The sequence below is a fragment of the Gallinula chloropus genome (genome assembly GCF_964237585.1).
Source record: "Gallinula chloropus genome assembly, chromosome: 8".
Taxonomy (NCBI): Eukaryota; Metazoa; Chordata; class Aves; order Gruiformes; family Rallidae; genus Gallinula; species Gallinula chloropus.
This window is the reverse complement of record NC_140093.1, coordinates 7123810-7147154: the sequence shown is the minus strand read 5'-3', so window position 1 is coordinate 7147154 and position 23345 is coordinate 7123810. Positions and strand designations below refer to the sequence as shown.

Here is a 23345-nt window from a genome sequence, read left to right as displayed (position 1 = left end):
TTTATTTTCAGGCATCTGGAACATAAATAACAAAAAGGCACCTCCTCCCACTAAACCACCTATTGCTCAACTTGAATTTCCTCTAGAATTCCCCTTAGAGATCACTACCACACAGGGTACTGTAAGAAGAACGCAATTCAAAGAGACAGGATACCCCTGGAGTCCAGAAAAACATTTCAGTAGGACAACCTACCTCATCAATAACAGATTTCAAAGTGACCTTTAGGTAGTGCTTCCCCACTATTTTCATCATTTCATCTACACACCGAGTTGCTAATGAGTTGCCTCTGAAGACTGTGTTTGCTTCTCTGTAAAAAAAGAAAATACCTTATTTGAACAGCAAAAAAAATAAGCAGCTCAGTTACAAAATCTGACTAACAGTTCATCTCACTATCAATAATTATTTTTTGAAAGAATTTTTTCATTTATGTCAGTCAGGAATTGCAGAGCCTGGATAATCAGCTCACAATGGCACTCAGGAACAGAGAGAACAACATGAAAGCTATTACAACTATTACCAAAACCAGAAACATAAATAAAACCGTAAGGAAAAGCTTAACAAATCATAGACAAATTAAGTTATAATCCAGAGCTGAAAGGGAGAAAGAGCAACTCGAAAAATTCCAAAATAACAATGACTTGTTCCTCACTGATACACAATTCTTCCTCCAGTAGCCCTGGTGTAAAAGAACATCGAATAGCATACTGCTACCCTACACTGACATTAGACACTTCAACCAAAACATGTTTAATCTAGGGTTATGCTTTTTATTCATTAAACTGATGAAGAAAACTGAGACCTGGCTGTGCAAAGTAAATCTTCCTGATCTGAGAGATCTAGTTTAATCTTTGTTACCGTTCAATTGTAACACAAGGAACATGTTTACTAAAATGCAGTTTTATTTCCAATTATTTTCCATGAGTCACCTCTTTGTAGGCAGCTAAATTGCCTTATTTAAATCCAGGAATAAACTATCCTATGGTGACTAAATCCCTTCCATATCTCCACCTCAGTGGTCACGACTCAGGTCTACTTCATTTCTCTCCTGAACGCAGAGCTGCAAGCTCACAGGCCAGACACTGCTCTTGAAAAAACTCCCATGCTTGCTACTTTCAAGGCATGTAGGAGAAGACTTTCAGGGCATCTTTGCATGAGAAGAATAGCCCTCATTTAATTCACATTCTGAAGGAAACAAGCTAAGATTCTCAGCAATTTAACAAATGTTAAGTACTTACCTAATGACAAATTATGACATCTTGAAATAAAAACTAAGTGTTTAAGACACAACTCTCAACTGCCATCTTACCCTAAGCTGTATACTACCTCTCAAGAAAATTTTACCAAAGAGAACATAATCATTAACTGACTCCCAGCTGCAATGTGATTTTAATGAATGCTTTTATAAACTAGCATTAAGACATGAATGTATTTAGTCTGATTTGCATAATGAAAGAACTTTGACACGCTTACTTATCAATGTTCTATCAGGAAGCTCTAAGAATAATTTAAAAAGGCAAGACATGAAATACATACTGGGTGTCCTTCAGGTCTAGTTCCGCCACCGCGGCAACAAATGGAACTAGCTTATGGTGGTGCAGCAACAGTCTCACAAGAGGCAGAACAGCATCATACTTGTCTCGACAAACTTCACTCAGTATGTAGGCAGCAGATGCAGAAATTGGCTGTAAGAAAGCAGAATATGAAATCATTAGTCAAGTAGTTAAATGCTCTTCACATATTTGGCAAAGTACAAATCAAACCTAAAGACTACAGACGTAGCTTCCTAAAGTTTCAACATTTGCTGCAAAACACGGCAATTAAAATGTTTCTGTTGTACAGATACACTTACCTGAAAACTGGCATTACCTATGCTACACTTCACAGTGCAGAATGAAATTCAGCATCTACTCACCCATACGGTTCTCCCTAAAGTCCAAGAGTATTGCTTTGTCACTAATCCACGCATGAGGCAGTAAGAAATTCTTTAATATCACGTTCATATACCTTCACAGGACTTTTTAAACTGAACTCACAGAACCTTAAAATAAACTTCACCCACTTCCAAGTGTCTGCCACCATTCTACAGCTGGGAATGTCAATACAAGAAGTAACATGTAATTTCATTTAAGTAAAAAAAGACAGCTGCAGACTGCCACTAGCTACATACTCAGCTCTTCCTGAATTCCAGTGAAGTAGTAGTTGAATACAGGCTAGCAAAAATTCTAGTCACTATCTGTTTCCTCTTTCCTTTTCCTCTCTGCCAGTACTTCACCAACACTGAAGTGAAGAAAGCCTACAGAAGACATAATGTTATTTGCCCCTTCCTTTTCCCTTCCCTTGCCTCACCCCTCACCCCCCGCCTCCGCTCTTTTCCTTTAAAGATCAGGCAGCTGCGTGGATCTCGGCTCTCAGCCGGGGTAACACCACAACACCGAGGAATATAAAGCCTGGTTATGGTAATTTGATTCCTGTCTCCATGTTACACTATCCATCTATCACTCTTCCCTCTCTGTGACCACATCCACATGAGAAAGCACGCCATGCTGATAATCATACTGAGGAATACAGAAGCAATTCAGAAGCAGCACAGTTAGGAAACAATTCTGAAGCAAACCATTTTTGGCAAAGGTGATTATCTGTCCCTTTAGTGTCCCCAAAAAAACACTAAATCCCAAGGGGGCAACAGTAGACTGCAAAAAGACAATGTCAATAAGAGCAGCCCAGGAGAACAAAGTGTTTCATCCCTTCCAGTCACACAGCACACGTTATTTCACTATCTCTGCTAGTTCTTCTAAAATAAGAAAACCATCTTGGCTGTTTGGAGCAGAAGTAAATGCTCTGCAAAATTCACATCCACGTAAGTTAATACATGTAAATGGACAAAAAAAGCTTTCTAAGTACATAATTAATTCTGCAATGCTGTATGAGACAATATGAATCTTAAGTTTTCATTTTAAAAGAAATTTTCAACCAAAATACCTGAACATCTGATGATTTTAGCAGCAAGTTTCTTAGAGAAGTGTAGTATTCAGATGGAAGTACACAGTCTTCAGTATAACAGATATTTAATCTAAGTGACCCCAAGTCATCAGTTTTAGAAGATTTGTTTCCATTTTCTCTTGGTTGAAGTAAGTACCTGAAAGCAACAGGGCAGTTCTAAAAGATTAGACTCACATTTCATTAATTTGGCTACAGCAAAGTATCACATTTAATTATTTCAGTATACATAAATGAGTCTGAAAACTAGCAATAAAATTTACATTAAAAACACCTTTGAAACTCAAAAAGAAAAAAAAAAAAACCACACAAAAACCCCCTATACCCACCCACCCCCAAAAAAACAGTATTTAACACACTTATAACATCAAATGAAAGATGTTTGTTCTGCTCTATCTTTCCAAACTGTGAAATAGGCTATACTACTTTGTGGCTCAACTGGGATAGCAAGAATAGTAGAAAATACTTTGGAACTTCACATTTTACATCTAGGTTATACTGAGGTGCTGAACATTTCAGATGGAACAGCTAGTGTCAAGAATTTAAATGCACTAGGCTGAAACCAGTAAAAATGTCACATTAACGGTCTGCATTCCTGAGAAGCAAATAAGATTTAAGAAAAATTAAAACTGGATTTTCCCTTACTCTCAACACCAAATGCATCAAGAAATTCATTGGCTTTTGCTGCAGTACAACTGTATTCCAACAGGTGGTGCAATCCTACAAAAATTCTAACAGCTTTTGAGTAATGTCACAGTATAGTTTCTACATTCAGCCCAAACACCTGTAATTCTATCTTCAAATAGTCTTTGACAACCGTTTATATTTGCACCTCTACAATCAAGAGATCAGACTCTTTAATGGGATGCACTGCCTATGAAGTTATGCTAGGATAAAGTAAAACTGAGAACCTCTACTTGACAGTATGACTCAGGCCTATTTTCCCAATATTTAGTACTAGTGATACTGTTTTATCTGCTGGTTCACCTGTATCAAAAACTATTTTCATGTCAATTAGTAATAGTACTAAATATGAGGTATTTTTAATCACAGAACTGTTTTTGAAAGGCAGAACATAATCAGTTATGAGGATGTTGCATACAAGGTATGCCTACAAGATGTGTTAGCAGACAGACTGATGGTTCAAGTGAACTGGACACGAGTCAGGTCAATTCATGAAGCTATATGATCACAGCACACTGCTCATCAGCCTATGCCAACATAACCTTTCTGTTAGCAGGCTGTTAATGGCAGCATGTCATTATGTTAATACAGTGATTGGGTTTGATCAGTTCAGAGCACCAGCAGAACAAGCCTGTGTCTGCAATACACTGCATAAAACCCAGAAAGTACTGACACAAACACTGACGATGTTTAGGGCCTCATTCAAACACTATTGGAGCCTGAGGTGGGTATGTGGAGCAGAGCCATAATGGTTCCTGGCCAAGACCTGCATTCCACCTAGTTCCTATGCATTTTCTATTGGACACATGAGGGCTTCCTTCACTATTTCTCTGTACTGAGAAGTTCTCTAAAAACAGAATATTCTACACACTTTGAGTATGAATCTGTTGTACTAAACACTTCCTGCCACTAAGCATTTGGGACAGTAAATGGCCTAGAGATTGGCTCCTGCTTGCAAGAGCTATAGGAGGAAGGTAGTTGTTACCTTATAAAGCAGAGGTGTCTCTTTCCTCAATTCCCTTCATTCTGAATTCCCATGCTCTTACCCTTCCAGCTTCTTAACTTCTGTGCTTGCTCCCCTGAAATGACTTTGGGTTTACTCCAGAAGATACTTTCTGAACCTCCCTAAGGTGGGGGAGCCATGTTTTATGAAATGCTTCATCAGTCATTCTTAAAGTCTGACTTAGGAATTTAATTACAGCTGATGCAATTCTGAGAAGTTCCAGGTTTGCTGGTTAGGCTGCAAGGCGTACACAGATCACTAAAATGCAGCAAGCCAACTGAAAGGTAATCATGCTCAGTCTTCCTTCCTTCACCTTCCCCAGTCTCCCCTCAAACACACGAACTATTCTCTGGAGTATGCAAGTTGGGGAAAGAAAGCTCAGTGTACACACTGGCAACGTTCATTTATTCAGCACAGAAACTCTCCAGAAAGATGTCTTGCCTAGGCTAGAACAGGAAGACGTATTTTTAAAGGGTAATTAGAATAAAACATATCCTTTGCAAGGGAAGATCTGAAAAATAAAAGCAAATTCACTTCTGAGCCAACATTTCTCACCATGCTTGAAAGGAATCATTTTTTAGCGCCTTCACAGGAACTTTAATTTCTCCTAGAAAGATGTCTTGTACCAAATTTCCATTATTCCACAGGTCAACCCTGAAAATAAGAACATTGCTAATTTTTTTTTGTCCCAGAGGAAAATAAGTCTTCAACAGTAACTGCCTTACAGCACTAATCCACATGCATGCAGGCAGAAAAATGTTAGAAATCTCACTCCATTCTAATTAAATCAAGAAGAATCAAATGAGTGGCTTATTAACCCATAAAGAAGAGACAAACAAACAGTGAGAGTTAGACTCGCAGACCTTGCGCATCAGTAAATAAAAGTGATATTGGCAACATATGTATTCTGAGCAGTCTCCACCCCCAAAACTGTGCACTTTTCTTCTCAGGTTGCTAGAGTGAACTTTTCAACCAATGTATTTACATATCCCTATCTAATTGCTAGAATTTGGCACACTGCAATGCCACACCAACACATGCGCTTGTTTTTCCAAACAGCAGCTCATATGCTTACAACCTCAAAAGGAATCAGATTCCAGACATGCACCTTGGGTTTCTTCTATTACTTCTTACCTCTCTGACATTTCTGACAGACAGCAGTTGTTAAGAAGAACAAAAAAAATTAATACTAGATTTGTTGGGGCACGACTATTTTTCTAAATATATTCATGTCTATTATGAAACATACAACTCTAAGATATTAACGAAACTCATAGTTAAAAATGCACACACCAAGTTAGCTCTACAGTGGCTATTAAAAATAATCACTAAATTCTTCTGATGTCTTTTAGGAAACACATACTAGCCTTGGAGACTTTCAGCATTCAGCAGATCTAGTGCATGTGTGTGCATGAGCACAATCAAGGAACCAGGTACGGGGGTCTCAACTGGTCTGACTACTTAGCATAAACACACCCCTGCTCTGAGGGTAAAGGAGCAGGAAAGGGGAACATACTTCCAAGTACTTTTTGCATTTGCAAGGAGAAGACGCAACACAAATGTTCCTCTAAGCAACAATGCAGAATCATAATCTCATGAAAGCAGCTTTTCCTCTCTGTTTTTATTAAAACCAGCCAACTACATTTGAAACTACAGACTAGCATCAGGTATGCTGTTATCCTTCAGTGCACACTCTATTATCAATATTCTTCTCAATCAAACACATACTGATAGGAGGTCCCGATGCCTCTCTGCTCACAGGCTTAAGACCTAAGTTTAGGCTGCTAGATGCATTCTACCACTATTCACAAAACCTCCTCATCTTCAGTAAGAAACACACTAAAAAATGTGAGCTATTTTGTATGTTAGAAGGATCTTTTCTAAAAGTCTCATCAGGAATCCTCTGGAGTTTCATTAAATTATAACATTTCTTTATTGTCTTGATGATAAAAATACTATGATTTGTTAATGATAAAGCACTTCCTAATCTACATGACTTACCTGACTTCCAGTTTCTCAATATCTTCTTCTTCCACCTGAAACTGGGACTTTTTGGTGTAACTGCTGGACCTGGTTACCTGCAAGTAAATTCCTGCTATCAGCACACTTTTTACTGTTGTAATAAGGATGCCAAAACCCAAAGAAAACCCTGCTTCTAAAGTAAGTAATTACTGTTCCTTTTTGAAAAAGAAAACGTTCAGTTCACCAAACAAACTGCGTTTTGACAGAAAGCAGGTGAAAAATAGGAAGAAGTGTGCATGGTGGAGCCTGATGAGAGCTAGCTGGTATCCAAGGGAATTATGAGTATGGATCTACTAGGAAAAACAGAACTAGTAGGACATGAAATTGGCAAAAATCTATTTGGTTTTGGCATGAGCCCTAAGAAAGCATTAAAGCTAGTTCTGAAATGTTTAAGGAAACAATGAACAAGAAGTCCATTTTTCTTGCCCTAGTTACACCACAACTGTAACATATTATTTTAATTTTTCTCATTTCTTGACTGATTGCATTCTCAGTTTAACTCCAAAAAATCCTAAGTCACACAATTATCGGAGTGGTTTGGATCATATTTTTATCATTGTATCTTACTTCCTAAGAAGTTACACTCAGTATCTGGAGCAGGTCAAACACAAGAAACACACACCATACGTTCCTACTTTATATGTAGGTATGGAACTATTTCTCACTGAAGACCCACAGCAGGACCAGGATCTATATAAACACAACAAATTTTAATACATTTGAGGCATGCCTAATAGCTGTACTACTTCCAACCCTCAGCAGAACCATATTGTATGCTTACGTGCAAATGAAGGTGTTATTACAGAAACAAATCAGATGAAAATTCAAACTCAATTTGTTTATAGTAGGACAACTCATGCAGAATTGAGATAACATCCTAAATAACAAAAAGTTAACAGTTTTTACATAAAATAAAATGAGCCTTTACTCGGCATAGTTGTTACATTATTTTAATAAAGAAAGAAACTGGGAATTTTTTTCCAGCTGGATGTTCTTGGAAATATTTTAATTGAATTCCACAGGATAGGTTAAAGTTCTGTCAGAACTCCTCCAATGGCAACAGATGCTACATAAAGTGATTCAAGACAACGAACCACCCTCACATATGTGCTTGTGAAAATCTAGTTTTTCAGAGACTAATTGAAGGGGAATGCTATTGTCTGGCAAGCCCCCAGAAATTTAAGTGCGTCATTCACTTACAGTTGAGTGGTTAGTACAAGCTCTTCAATTTGCTTGAAAAAGTTTTCTGTGTTAGGTACTACTATGCAGCTTACTTAAAAATATTGGAAGGGTTGCATAGAATAGATGAACAGGCAGAATGCCAAGTAAAAAATTACCTCAAAATAAAATGTTTCATTAAACTGCGGATTGCTTGTTTTCTTCTTCACTTTGGTCTTCTTTTGGTCATTCCTGTTCCAATGTGGTAAAATTTTTACCATAGACAACTTAAACACACAATTATAAAGACATTCTATTGTCAAGAAGGATTTATGCATTTAAGTTAAAACATTTCTTGTCATTTCAGAGATCACTTTGACCAATGAAGAACATCATACAACAAAAAGAGTTAATCTCCATATTATAGTTTGAAAAGTTAGTTTCAAGAAACTAGTTAATCATGCATCTGTCCAGATCAAAGTTTCTATTTCATTTCACAAATGAGTAAAACTTATAGATGTCAAGTAAAACACCTCAACAATCCCTACAGCTTTTCAAATTTAGGCCTGACGACAAATTTCTTTACAACTGCTTGCAGGTTATGTGCAGAGTTTTTCTCATCTTGTTCCACTGAGAATTAATACTCTTTTTCCACCTTCTTACTCGGGAAATGCTCACTATTCCTTGGAAGAAATCACTGCTTTTGCTAGACCCTAAACAGCACAGGGTCAAACAAAAACAATTGCTCCCCACTCTCTCCTGTTTTATATAGAAAATTTATTAATTCTTTTATAAAACCTGTAAAATTCTGAGTCTTATTTAGTCAGTAGAGGGTTATGAGTGAATAAAAATGCTTTCTAAAAGAAATAAATATAAAATGTGAGGGTAAAACAGATGAGGAGAAGAAAAATTGTCCTGGACATCAACTAACTGTTCTCAGGCGCTGGCCACATAAATATTCCAGTCATGGTACATGAGTCACACATGCATGAGATCGGAAAATCTTAACCACAACTTCTGTCAGTTTCGCACATATATTCCCATACCAACAGCCTAAATATTTTGTGGGACCAACAGATCCCTCTGATCACAGGACTCAAACAGGAAATATATGCCCATTTACCTTCTTTAGGAATCAACACCATGCTCCCCAGATATAATGGTCACATCTCCCTAGTCCTCTTAAGAAAAAAAAAAAAACAACCCCAACCACCAAACCAAAAAACTGCTCACCAAAAAAACCCCCCAACCTAAACCTAAAAAAAATTACTATGCATTACCAAAGAGGAAAAGATGCTCCATTCATTCAACACTTAGTCAGGGACAATCCTTCCAAAGTCTTTAAAACATGAGAGTTCGCAAAAAGGCGTTCTGGCATTATGCACACAGTGGTAATTCTTCAGTACCATAAAAAATAGATAGGCTTAGGTTTGGCGTGTCAAAAAAAGAAACAACTGAGACCTAGCTTGCTTTAGATACTGGGCAGGGACTTGCAGACAGCCAACATGTAGGATATAACAGTTATTTGGGATTACCTACCCAAAAAAGGAGATATTTAAACTGTGGGAACTTTGAAGGTAGCATCCTGAAGGTGCTGGCATTAGAAAGGTCTCACCAGAACCTCTACTCTCTAGCTCCCTCCCAGTTGCCAAACGTTTGTTGCAAAGAAATTCACACATTAAGAAAAACAGGGGACAAAGGAAGGCAAGTGAGCAATGAACTATACCATCCCATATAGGAATTTGACAGAAATTGATGGGAAGTACAGTGCAGATATCACAAAACCTCAGAGTAAAGAATAAACTGAGTGATGAGTCATTCTTGACTAGTGCAGGCCATTCAGTCTGACCAAATGCTTTCACAATTTGAGAGTATGGCAGGGTAAGGAAGCGTACAGCAACAGCCAAAGCTGGGATGCACACAGAAAGCATTTTAAGACTTTTCCATATTTAAAGATTTTGCTTAAACCCTGTGATTTTCTTTTCCAGTTTAAGATCACAGCATTTTAGATTCATTAATTTTATACTAAAATCTTACCTGCAAGGCCCCACAAGAGAGACTGTTGCATAAGGGTCACAATTCTGTCCGTTGATAAGAGGCAACCCATGGCACTCCTTTATGCTACAAGGAAAAGGCAATCAATATATTAGTGACACAATGCCTTTGGCTTCAAAAACCCCAACAAAACACCAAACAATCTTTTCTTTTTAAAAAAAGATATGAACTCTTGCTGTATCACACACACCAATAAATACATGGATCCAGCATATTGTATGTATATAGGAGATTACAACTACAGATAGTAATATAAGGTAATAGCCAAGTATTTGAGTACTTAGGGGAGCTCTGTGAGAACAAAATTCTTGGCATTGCTTAGATCAAAGACATTCTAGTATCACACGTGCATAGCAAAATGCTAAGTAAAATGAACTACTGTATAAGGGGAAAGCCCACAAAAAGCTCTTTGGCTTCATCCACACTGCAGCAACTACCTCTGGAAGACTTTAAAATGGTTTTTAAGTTATTTTTCTTCAGCTAAACCATGTTCTGAGTTGAGCAAACTGAGAAATGCAAAGTTAGACCCTGAAACATTATTTAAAATTAAGCATCCAAAACTATTAGTATACAGACTTAGCATGTCTAGGTTCCATCTGTACTACTCAGACAGACAGAAAAATCGGTTTACCTTTGAAATAGACCTTAATTTTCAAACTGTCACAATAGCACATGGTCAGGGTTATATGACCCTTTGAAAAATACCATTTTCTTCCAGAATCCATACTTTAAGTTCTAAGCTGGTGTTTAACAGGTACATAGGCACACTGTTTACCAGTCCTGATCCAAAAGGGACAGGATGCTTAGACACATTTTCTGGAGTTTTTCTAGAAACTTGCAATCTATTTGAATCATCACAGCAGCAACACTGCTAGAAACCAAACTGGGTCAGCAAGTTGACTAACCTTCAGATGCTGCCCACGTGAGTATTAACTAAAAACAGCTGGAACAATAAAAGTAAAGCAAAATACTTTGTAAGTTTACAGCAGAAACCAGAATTTGTAGAAAAAATATACTCTAATGTAACTGTGCACACTGTAGTATTTAAGTCCAGGAACATTCAGCAGATTACAAAATTTCTTAAGACACAAGCGAGATCTACATGTTTTATTCCTGTTACATCTTATTAAAAGAATGCATTTTAAAGAATATATTACAGGAATTAGCTAAATTAATACAAGCAATTTTGGTTGCCATAATTAACCAGTTTGAATTAAGTCAAAAAACCAACAAAACAAGGAAAAAATAGTTTTTTCTGTTCTAAGTTCATATAAATAATCAAGTAATGTTCTAATACTACAGTGTGGTATATTAGGTTCTGAAGATCAAGTAAAAGCTACATAACAACAGTAGCCATACAATGTTGCTAAATAAATGCTTTCTATACTGTAGAATACAGTATAGAAAGAATAACAAGAGTTGCAAACTCAACACCAGCAAGTGGGGAAACAACAGCTCCCGTGCTGCCCCAAAACTCCACCCTCTTTGGAGTATGCACAATTATAAACCAGATGGTATTTCCCACCCCAGAAGTCCCTTTGTCTTAGCCAGTTCAGGGAACATTTAGTGCTGAACCACTGCACAATCATTTGTTATTTTTCTTCCAGTTCTCAAGCACGTGGCCTTCAGCATTTCAATAATTTTTGAATTACAATGAATCCTACAGTGATTTCAAACCCACCATTTACATGGGTTCTTGAAACATCCAGTTGTTTCATAAACATTAATTGATTCCTCCTCCAACACACACGTGACACAGAAGAGTGGCAACAAAATTAAAGCGTCTAGACTTTTCAGTCATTTGTGGTATCTGACTTGAGGCAGCTAGGACATGGCTCTTTCAGAGCATCAGGCATTTTGTAGCACTAAATACACTGTCTCTGCAGCTCCTGGAGATTTTCTGTTTCAGAGTTGAGTGCTGAGCATACCTATAACTTAGTCTCAACTTGAATCTCACAGGAAATTCAGAGCAGATGGATCAAGTCAAACCTATCTGGATAGATTTCAACTATTTACACAAGAACACCGCAGTTTCTCTTTCTATAGCCTGTGTCGTGTTCAACAAGCTCCTGGATTTCTCTAGCAAACAGATATAACTCCTACAGAAAGTGGTTTCTTTTCCCTATGTACAGAGTTTCGGACTCCCCTCCCTGACTACTGTATGAATAATCTACATACTTGACATAATGAACCTGTTGGAAAACTATTCTATCAACAAAAACTGATCACAGTGCCCTACTTCTGGTTACAGAAACCACTTGTTCCGGCCTCCTCTGTCTTACAGCCTGACCACAACATAAACAAACTAAAGGAAGTCTTGTTTGTGATCTCCTGCAAGTTGAAAAACATTTTACTGCCAACCACCCAGCCTTGCAGCAGAACTAGAATCTCTGGATTCACCATACAGATCTGTCACTTCAAGCTGATTTCATGCTCCAGTCAGTCTCCCTGTGTAGGCTGTTCCAGCATTCCCTGTCACCTCCTGCCCAAGTCCCAGTTCTGTTGCCAGCACACAAGGTCTATATAGCTGAGAGAGCCTACCCTGTTCCAACACAGAAACAAAACCCAGAAACAAAACCAAAAATCCCAGTCCCCCTGACCCCCGATATTCCCAAAACTTTCCTTTTCAGACTCATCAGGTTCAAGAATTTGCTCCAAATTTACCTCACTTCTCCATCCATCTCTTGCTCTAAGCCAGGCAGTCATAACCATCCCTTAACTCTCCAGTCACTACCCTGAGTCTCCCTCCTTTAGACACATTATCTGACAGCACAGCTGAGTCAACTGAACTGCACCAAAATGGCAGATCCTCCCCCCTCCTGTACTCCTGCCTGGCATCTGTCACCTACAGTGACTCTGTTTACTGATCTTACAGAACACTCTTAAAGTTTCACACCAGTTTTCAGTCAGTTTGGCAAACTGAATTAATCTATTCATGCAGAAGATCTCACAAGCTCCAAAGACAGTGCAAGGCAAGTAGCAATTAAAGGTGGGAAGCCATTAAATCAACTTGGCATTATCAAACTGGACTGTTACTCCCTAGGGGCTGAATACACGACACAATTATTTCAGATTTCTCAGTAGCTTAAAACTAACAGCCTCCTGTAAACCTGTTTAAAAGGTTTTGGAGATGTTTGAAGTGATTCTTTTCAGCATAAATTTATCAGGAAAAGGGCAACCTCCACAAGTTTACCAGCTAGCAAATCTCATGGGAGTACTGCCCTTCCCCAAAGAGTCAAAAGTACTAGAACTAGAATCTTCTACAACAGGAAAAAACAAAAAAAAAACAACCCAGTAAAACACACAGTGACCCCCCCTAAACACTTTGGCCAATCAAAAAAAGAAACTAATATTAAATGTACACTCATATTCTGACAGCCATAAACATAATAAATATATTTCTACTTTATGGTGAACATTTTCATTTTGACAAATAGTTTCATCTATCTAGGCTGGCACAAGCAGCTTTCATTCAAAGGTATAAATATGCAGAGTCTGAAGAAGCAGACAGGAACTTTAAAGTCTTTTGTATTTTAAACTACCACATCTTTACGTAAAGTCTAAGCAATAGTTAAACAGAAGGACTTTTGTTCTTTTCTCAAACTACTGATCAGCTACACACAGCGTAAGGGATTTTTCAGTTAACATGAATTCTTGCTTCACATCTCAGCAGTTCGTTCTGCAAGAGGAGTTTCATACAGGAAATACGCGCCTTTCAGATACAACTGGCGTATATTCGGCTCACAAGATGGAAATAAGTGCTTAAAAAGACAGAGCTCGCAACCAACTCAGTGCCTATGGGGCTCTACCTCCACCCTTCACATCAACTACAGTCCTCTCAGTGCAGAATCAAAGTATCTGCAGCCATTTGGCTTGGTTGTGTTCCCTAGGACAACTTCATTCAGCAGATAAACAGGACAGGAACAATCTGACAGGTCAATTTAAGATACTATCGTGTATATCTTATTTGGAAAAGAGCAAAGAAAGATGAAGTCTAGCTGCAATAAGCCATTTCTGGGCTTTCAAGTATTTGCATTGTAAATACATACAACTGCTTCTTTCAGAGTTGAAGTCACGTGGGCAAGTACTACCACCCAATAGCCTAATTTGGCAAGAAACTGTTCAAGTATCCGTTTTAGAAGCAGCAAATAGGCAAACAATGGTCACACAAACTTGTTTTTACAGACTCCCAGGAAAGAGAGCTGCAAGCATGTGTTTTTGAAAAGTGCTACTCTACATGCCTTTGTGGTTTTGAAAAAAAAAAGAGCCCACACTGAGTCAGCACTTAATCTATTGCATTATCTTTTTCCCCTCCTCATTCACACATTACAGAAGGAAACAACTAGAATCAGAAAGAAAACAAAATCTTAATTCAGAAATGGTCTGAGGGGGTATCTGCATGAAATGTAATGGAAAGTTTCCAATAAATATAAAAATGATGTACAAAACCAGGGCTTAGCCTACTGAAAGTTGGCTCTAAGATAGCCTTCACGAAAGGAACATTAATGTTATGCTTGTATTTCAAAAAAGTATAAGGGCTTCACTGATAAAATAAGCAATTAGAAACCTTAATTTTACTTTCTCCGGTGAAAAATGTATTTCAGTATCATGGTTTTAGCATGCTTACACAACCTGGAGGCCCTAGCTGACTTCTGAAAGTATCACCTTATGAAAACATAAGCTGCTCCCCCGTCCCCCATCCACCCCCCCCCCCCCCGCCTTTTTTGTCCTTTTCTTCCCATGACATCAGGTAAGAGCAGATCAGCCAATCAGTTGTGGCCTGTCTTCCACATGACCACTTTTTGTCAACATGAGCAAAGCTAGAAAACTTCAGATTTAGTAAGCAACTGGGCTTTATGGCTGCAGTTCACAGCTTTGCTGATGCAAACATAGTTTGTGATACATTATTACCTATCCTCCCCCAAGCCTACTTCTCTTACAAAAAGTTGGGGAATAGAGCCCTAACAGGGATCTAAATTAAAAACAAAACCAGAAGGGTGGGGGGATAGAGGACAAGAAGAAAGAAATATGAGGAATTGCAATTTTTGTTATGCAATAACTGACCATACCTTCATCATATTCAACAGTTAGCTTTCTAAAATGACATGTTCTTTTTCCAATAACTTCTTGTTTGAAAAGTTGGGTTTACTATACATACTATCATGAGAAATGAAGTCTTCCTCCCTCCCACATTAGCTGTAAGCGGGTAACATCAGCAGCAGCTCCCTGTTGTCCAAACCCTGAACTTATAATAATGGATCCTGATGAAATGACCTTCAATTTTAAATTCAGTGGTCATCACAAAACCATGTCCACAGAAAGAAGGAATCCCCTACTCAGGTCTAATCTTTTTGCTTTGGTCCAGCCACAAACCAAAAAGGTAACGGCAGATTCCAGATAATGCTCAGAATCACAAACCCTTTAATTACTCGCTGCTGTCTATGCACTTCACACTGTCTTTAATCTTGTGAAAGTTACAGATACTATTTTACAGATATTATTTTTCATCTTTGAGAAACTTCTGGACTCTCAGGGAATGCGTGGTGAAAATCCATTAGAAACTCACCTATCCACAGAAACCAGCATGAGTGCATAGAATTCTCTTACCCTACAAAAAATTTAGCTGGTGAAGGTTTTAATGCTTCCCTATTCCATTACACTGACACACTGTGACTTTGGACATGAATTAAAACATGCCTCTTAAAGGCAACTATTATAACCCATATTTTAAGAATGAGTTTTACCTTTTTTTTTTCCTTTGGCCAATACAGTTTTGGACAGGTTGAACAGCGTAAAGATGGGGACAGAAATATAGACCTTTTTTCTTTTTTTAAATTTATTTACACTCAATCACAGCTCTGCTACTTCCTATCTTACAGCTTTCTTAAAGGTGTTACTAATATAACCACTTCTCAGGGCTTGGTAACTAACAAAACAAGCAATAAATGCATCACTTAACAATCACCCTCCAAAATTTACAAGATGAGCAGACTTGTAAAGAGGTAAATTTTTTAGTAAAGAATCTCACATGTTTATTCTTAATTTCCTTATGCTTTAAGAGCAAAAGGGTTTCAAAAATGCCTTCACATCCATTTCTGTAATACTACATCCAGTACAAGATTTATTTTTCAGTCTCATATGTACATCCAAAAAACACACTTACATACAATATATTACTTATACATCCAATTATCTAAAGGCTAACAGCGTGTGTGATAAAATACTACTAAACATTTGTAGTTTAAGGAACTGTTGTGCATTTCATAACCTCAGATGAAGACAAAAGTACTGATGTAATACTGCAGTGCTTAACGCACAATCCTCTCCCACATGGCAGTGAGTGGGTGAGCACAGCAACCACGAGAGAACCCTGGCTTCCTTTTGATCATTTATCTCCGTCATAAAAAGATCCTAAGAGAGGGCACAGTGAGTAACCCACTTCCTACTCAAAACTGCAATCTGCAACAGTAACTTTCTAAAGCGACTTTTCTTCATCCTATGAAAAATCCAAACATGTATTAAAAATAAAAATCATTTAAGACTAAAATGCAAAGTTACATATAAAAGAAAATTTAAGCAATGACATCCATCAGAGAGTTAAGTTGGGAGTTAAACATAAAAGTCGTAAAGGTCCAGACAGCTTTTTGTGGTGAATAATCTATGGGGGAATAAGCAGCCTCCTGCTGCAAGTGAGATACAAAAATAAATGTAGCTGTACTCCCAATGAACCAAGCTGCCACCCACTACACAAGCAGAGACACATCCAGAATTATCTTTAAGCTATAAATACACATTGATGTACAGCAAGTTTCCACATCTTAGCTGAATTCTCAGCCCTCAAAAGCCATTAAAACATTACCAGTTTCACTGGCTTAGTTCTATCACAGAACTAGTTCCCTTTTCATACAAATAACAAACAGAAAAGCAAAGAGATTATTTTGTGAGGCCTTGCTTCAACTAAACTACTCATCTTGGTTTAGCTGGTTCACAAAAGACAGAACAAACGCAATTTAAACTTCATAATGAAAATTATATTAGCAAGATTGACAGTGTAAAAGTCTTGCCCTGCTCCATGGAGCTGATCTGAACATGAAGTCACTGAGACACGAGACAAACGGAAGACCACACACCATTTCCTCCCCTCAGAGTTTCACAATACAACCCATTCTTTCATACAAAACTCTCAGACAAAATTAAAAACAAATCAAAAAAACACCCCCAAAAAAAACCCCTCTCTCTGACTAAGTTAACAAACAATACTGGAAAGCAAAATTCAAGAATCTTAATAGCTTTTGACTTTTTCATCTTAGTCTTTATAAACCCTTTGTCCATACCCTTTTCTTTACATGGCCCATCCCACAACCTGGTAGGAGACAAGTGCAGAAAAGCCTGCCTTTCTTTCTGAAGCACCCAAACCAAAAAACTGCAGTAAGACTGCCTTGTTCCTGAACCTTACTCATGCTCAGAGCATAAAAAGTCACAAGAGAACGCTGTCACTCTCACTGTCTGCAAGTCATTGGTTTTCACTAGTCTCTTCAATGAAAGCCAACAGTCTCCCAGAGGCAAGTAGCACAAAAGGCTGCCAGACTTCTTCCAAAATAAAGGACAGGATTAGTTTCTAGAGAGACCATGATCTTCGAGTACACCCTCATCAGACAAACTGCTTATGAAAGTGTCAAAACATTTTCAAATAGCTGTATATGCATTAGCTGCTTATCAGTTGCTGGGTTGTTTAATAATAAATAAAAAGCAACAGAATGACCAGTACATGTGGAATTTTGGTCTTCTGTGGCTAACATCCACAGAATGCCACACTCCTAAAGCTATACATAGCTCTAAGTGTAACAGTACAAGAGTACAGATTAGTTAGTATCTTCCAATATGTCTCATTACATGCTTTTTCTTTAATATTGGTGAAATTAGTCTTTTTTGAAATAACATATACCAAAACTTTACATTCTGGAGTCAGAATTAAGTTTGGTAGTGAAAACTCTTAAGTTTTTGCTACGAAATTTTACAGGTATGCGGCAACAATATGCTGCTCCAGAATGGCAACTCCTGTACTTTGTTTTTCTATAAGCACTCCTTATCATGGTTAACCACAGAAAAGTAATTCTGAACTAAAAAGTGGATTTTCACATACCAAACCACACTAAGTCTAACAGTGTTCCCAACACCACCAGCAGCTGAACTCCATCAGTAGAAGTAACACCGCAAGTTCTGGCTGTCAGCCACAATGGCCATTCCTAGCTTTCTCACCAAACTCAATTCAGGTGGAATTATAAGACACTGAACTAATGATACACTCAACCATGCTGAGTACTACTAATAGAAGTGAGCACTCAGCAAGGTAGGCTCTGAGGAAAGTTACATCGGTACCAGGATGTGCAGACTTTCAGTACTGAGAGACAAATCACGTCATGCTCAAACAACTACATATTCAAGAATTAATGTATTTTCTTACTGTACTACTAGTTGCTGGCACACAGATCCATTATCGGTTATCAGTTCATTCAGTTTCAATTCAAGGTGAACTTTGCCCTGAAAAAAAAAAACAAGAGAGAAACACAAATAGTTTTTAAAGCTTTTATTTTGAAAGTAAGTCTATTAGAACTATAATATAGTTTACAGGTAGAAGCTATTTAAGATAATTTCAATATATCCACCTCAAGTAAATATGTATTCTAAAGCATGTAAATAGGTATGATGAATGCATTTGAACTTGGAGAGACAATAATAAAGAGAAGCATTATCCTCAACTGCAGCCAGCACATGTATTGGTCCAGCCACAACAGATGTAAAACACACAAAGTATTTCTTTGAGCATGAGGAAGTACCAGGAGCAAAAGTTCCTCTCGGCTTTTTTATCCTAAGCACGGGATGATCTCTCAAACAAGCAAACAGTGAATTTCTGAGCATTTCAGCACGAAGTTCTAACATGACTGGCAGTTAGGTATATTTAGAAAAGTAGACTAGAATGCAGTAGCCATAACTGGTAAGATTTCACAACTGGATATTAAATCTTGTCGATCCCACCAGACTGAAGAACATTTAGAAATTTATTATGTATCCCAGTGCATCTTTCATCTATCTCATGAAGTCTGCTGATGTACACAAGAAACAGTAAATACAACCAAAGGAGAGGAAAAGGTGACAGTAGCTGCTAGGCCTGGTTTCTTCCCCTTTTTCTGAGACAGCAGGATGTATTAAGAAAAAGAATCCATAAATGAAAAAACATGACGTTGATTAACTTCAGAACTCAGGAGGACCAGTCTACTCTACCCTCTCCACACAAGGCTTCAAAGCCTCTAATCCATGACAGGCAACTTCTTTAGGATAACCAAAATTTGTTACTATACCCTCGTTCCAAGCATCTACTGCCTGAACAATGCTATTCCTTCTAGTGCATGGCTAATCATACACAGCTTCCACATCCAAGATAACCAGACACTAGCACAGTCTTTCACCTAAACCATATCCTCTTCAGTATTCTTGCCATTTGTCCGTTTGCTAAAGGGATCATCAGACGACACTGCTCTGTCCATGATTCTGATCCTCAGAGGAGGGACCTGAAAGGTTATTTTAAAGTGTGGCAAAGGAAGCAAGCTCTAATCCAACCTATAGTTTTCCTGTACAGTGCTGAAATGCAAGTAAAACCCTTAGCTGACCTTGCACACATTTCTAAAGCACTTATGTTTTGACATCAAACTGAAATGTTTTTATTGTAAATCCCCTGGGGCAAGGGCTGTGTTTCTCTCTCTGCGTGTCACATGGGAGGAGAAGTGAAGTTTCTTTTATAAGGAAGTTTTAAACATAACTATTTTGGGATGTTTGCCAAGTGTTTTGCATTCTGTTACTACATGCATTGGAACACAGATACATTAAGAAAATATTTGTCAAGCAAAGAAACTCAATGACAAAAATAGATTTAGAGGATGAAAACAGGATACTAAGAAGCATGCCAGCTGCCTTACAAAGCAAAGGTTTTTAGTGAAAAAAGAACATTACTGGTATTTGTAATAGCTGAATTTAACTAGTTTTAGTAAACAGACCTTATGAATGGCCTAAATATCTTCCTTTTGCTTTAAAAAAAATTAAAATCATTGTATTCTGCACTGATCAGTAGGAGCAAAATATAAAGCTTGCTACTGCTGAGAACTACCTACAGATGTTTGTTCAAAACTCAGTACCATGATGGCCACAGTCACATAGGTCTAAACATTTTCCTGACACAAAGGAGTTTTGGGTACATTTCTGTTGTCTTGTGTGTGGAGAGCAGCGTGACAGTTTCCTAAACTGGCTGATCTGCAGATCTGTATCAGAAGTTTTGATATAATATGCAACCAGCTTCTAAACACAGTTGTACAGACTGGTTTTAGATCAAAATGGAAAGAGAAATCAGCCATTCTTGCACAATAACTAACTAAGCAGTCTACTTTATGTGAATACACTTTTTATCTGTAGATGTCAGGGTTGTTCACAGACAGGTAAGGTACCATTTTAGTTTTACAAATGGGTTAACAAATAATTTTCAAATACTGACTAGGGGAAGATGGAACTGTTAATTACATTGCCAAGATCCATGTAGAACAGTTTGGGTTGGAAGGGTCCTTAAAGATCACCTACTTCCACACACACCTCACACTCACCTGCCACGGGCAGGAGCTACACATGGAGTTTCTAAGTCGCCAATCTAACCTTCAGAGTTACAAAACCAATTTAGCTAAACAGTTTTGATTTTAGAATTGCTATTACGTTTTAACACTGTGTTTAGAGTGGATTGTTCCTCCCCCCCCCCCCAGTATTTTGATCATTGCCACTTTCCTCCTTGAAATTCAAGAGGAGGAGGTACATAGTCTTTCATCTGAAGCATAGTCTACACTTGGGAAAGTTACTGAGGGTGGTGATAGGGTTTAGACAGCATTAGAAATGCTAACAGTTATTTTCCAGTTCCTCCCTCAATGTCAGAAACTCTAAATAATATTTCTCTTGAAGTCTCCATCCTCTTACCTCTACTTCCCCCAACCAAATGGAACAAATATCACAACTGAAGTACTGAATTGGTAAGAGTAAGAAAGATAATCTATACCACACGTACTATGTCAACATCTAAGCAGAAGAAAAAAAAAATTCCTAGCCAAAAGTTAGAGAACTTGGATAAAAAAAACAACTGAAAAAACCCAAACACCAGAAACAAACCTAAAAAGAGACAGATAATCCACTCAGAACCATCTTTGTAAAGTCCTTGCAGTGTATGGAATGTACTTAGTATTTCTACTTTCGTGTATACTTTCCAATAGTAAGCGTACAAAGGAAAATGTTTTAAGAAAGTAAGATGAATATCCACTCATAATCCTGTCAGCAGCAGCAAAACAAACTAAATAACCAGCTAAGATCAAAACACAGAGCAGATGCTTTCTAAAAAAAAATTGAAGTACTTATTATACACTTTCAATGGCTGGGGAGAGGACACTCTCCTCTCATACACACTTTAAAGGAAATACTCATCACCAAGAACTTATATCAACTCAAGCACACGATGCTTTTATTCTACTTAACTTGCAATCGCTCCCATTTCAGATTACCTGTGTAAGTACAGAGCTGTGGAACCAGAATACAAGAGGAAAAGTCTACAGCTTCTGCATTAGGAGTGGATTGTGATGATCCTAGAGAGGTCCCACATTTATAACACTTAAGGTGGTTTTAGAAAATCACTAGTTTGGTTTTTTTTATTTCCTCACCTTCTCAATTCAGTTCTGTAGGAATCAAAAAGTTCTAATCTTTGTAATTCCAGGAAAGACAAAATGTTAAATTTAATATACTTTTAAGCCTTTCTGGAAAATGCCAGTAAGTAAATGTCAGTAAGCTGAGAACTTCCCATACAGACTTACAGAACTGATGAACTGTAAAGAAATTCAAGATATGCTTGAAGACTGTAAAGAAGATGACAGCTAGTGCCCAAGCACTTGTGACTCAGTATGGATTCTTTACATTTACAAGCTGTACACCACAACGTTCAACCTGCACCTCCACCACCAACATCCCGGATATACAGGCTGCTCACGATACCAAAGTTGGCCTGTATCAAAACCAGATAAACTGCAGCATGTCCTGCACACAGTCAAGGAACACAAAATATTTCTAAGTCATCCTGTTGTCTTACACCCATCATGCATTCTGGAGGCCACTCCCAGGAAGGGAACCAGAGGAAAAAAGAAGTCAACTGCATGTATGATGCCATAAGGAGAAGAGCACATCTGAAAACATATTTTTTTCTCCAAACTGTTACCCACCTTTAGAAAGATTACTGCATTTTTTCCTGCACACACACTATGGGAAAGCCTACTATTTTCTGCCATGTCCCCCCAGTAATCTTGGGGATCTCCTAGGAATACACTGCAGTATGGCATGCCACATCCGAACCAACAACATTTCAGCCAAGTTTGGCAGATGGGAACTGGTCTCAGCTCTGCTCTTACAAATACAAAGGGGGAAAAATAGCAGGACAGAGGAGAAACCTACCTAAAAGCTCTAACTCAAGGAAAGATTAACATGAATAGCACATAGCAGAAAAGGTCATCCTTCACTAGATTCACATTCCACTGTGAGCTACAAAGCCACGGAAAATTAAATTTTTTATTTCCAATGTTTAAGAAATTGCTACATTCTATTAATGGAACACCATAATTGATTTTTCATTTTACTTGTATAGTATTATAACAAAAAGTAGTACTTAATTCAATACACTTTTATGACTGATAAAAAACATAGCAAGCAAGACAATATTTAACTTGAGGCAGATACTGCATTTTAGTTTATATTTGGAAAGGACTTCCCAGAACACTCCGTGATTAGATGGAAGAAACTGAGTAAGGAGACAACCTGCAGTTGGACTAGATTTGTAGGTCCCTTCCAGCTATTCTATTATATTCTAACTGAACAAGGGCTCCTTTCCAACGGATAAATAAATTTGTATTCAGATGTTTTGAAAATCTGTCTTCATGTAAAGCAGCCACATGCCCTCCTATATATCCAACAGCTGCAAGCTAAACTAACAACTCATTGGTGATTGACCCTGGAAAACAACCTGGGGTTTTTTGAGGATTCTGTGCACATTCACAGGCAGGATTCCCCCTACCCAGAAGGGTTTCCAAATTACTAGAAAAATACAAACACACTGCCAGGACCAAGACTTTTAAGAAAAGTATTAAAATATCATAAATTGGTTATCACAGCAACACGACTAAGACATTCTAAGGAATACTGTTTTCTTCTTCAAACCAAAGACAGACTAGCTACAACTTCTAGAGTCATCTCATTTCTAAGTATTACTAGCACCATCTTGTCAAAAGAACTTGAACCACAGACCAAAATACAACCCTGAAGTGTAAGTTATTTGATACTGAATGCAGAAAGTATTTCAAA

At 37.8% G+C, this 23345-nt stretch overlaps 1 protein-coding gene across 1 annotated transcript in view; it reads right to left on the bottom strand.

Annotated features, from left to right (window-relative positions):
• Positions 1 to 23345, bottom strand: part of RASA2 (RAS p21 protein activator 2) — a gene marked incomplete at both ends in the record, with an annotated part of 46492 nt that overhangs the window by 9944 nt on the left and 13203 nt on the right. Inside the window, 8 exons of the mRNA XM_084267661.1 lie at positions 194 to 308; positions 1535 to 1683; positions 2981 to 3137; positions 5241 to 5339; positions 6687 to 6763; positions 8045 to 8117; positions 9903 to 9986; positions 18385 to 18461. Of these exons, the coding sequence (XP_084123787.1) occupies positions 194 to 308; positions 1535 to 1683; positions 2981 to 3137; positions 5241 to 5339; positions 6687 to 6763; positions 8045 to 8117; positions 9903 to 9986; positions 18385 to 18461 (831 nt within the window). The remainder of the gene's footprint in view (positions 1 to 193; positions 309 to 1534; positions 1684 to 2980; positions 3138 to 5240; positions 5340 to 6686; positions 6764 to 8044; positions 8118 to 9902; positions 9987 to 18384; positions 18462 to 23345) is intronic.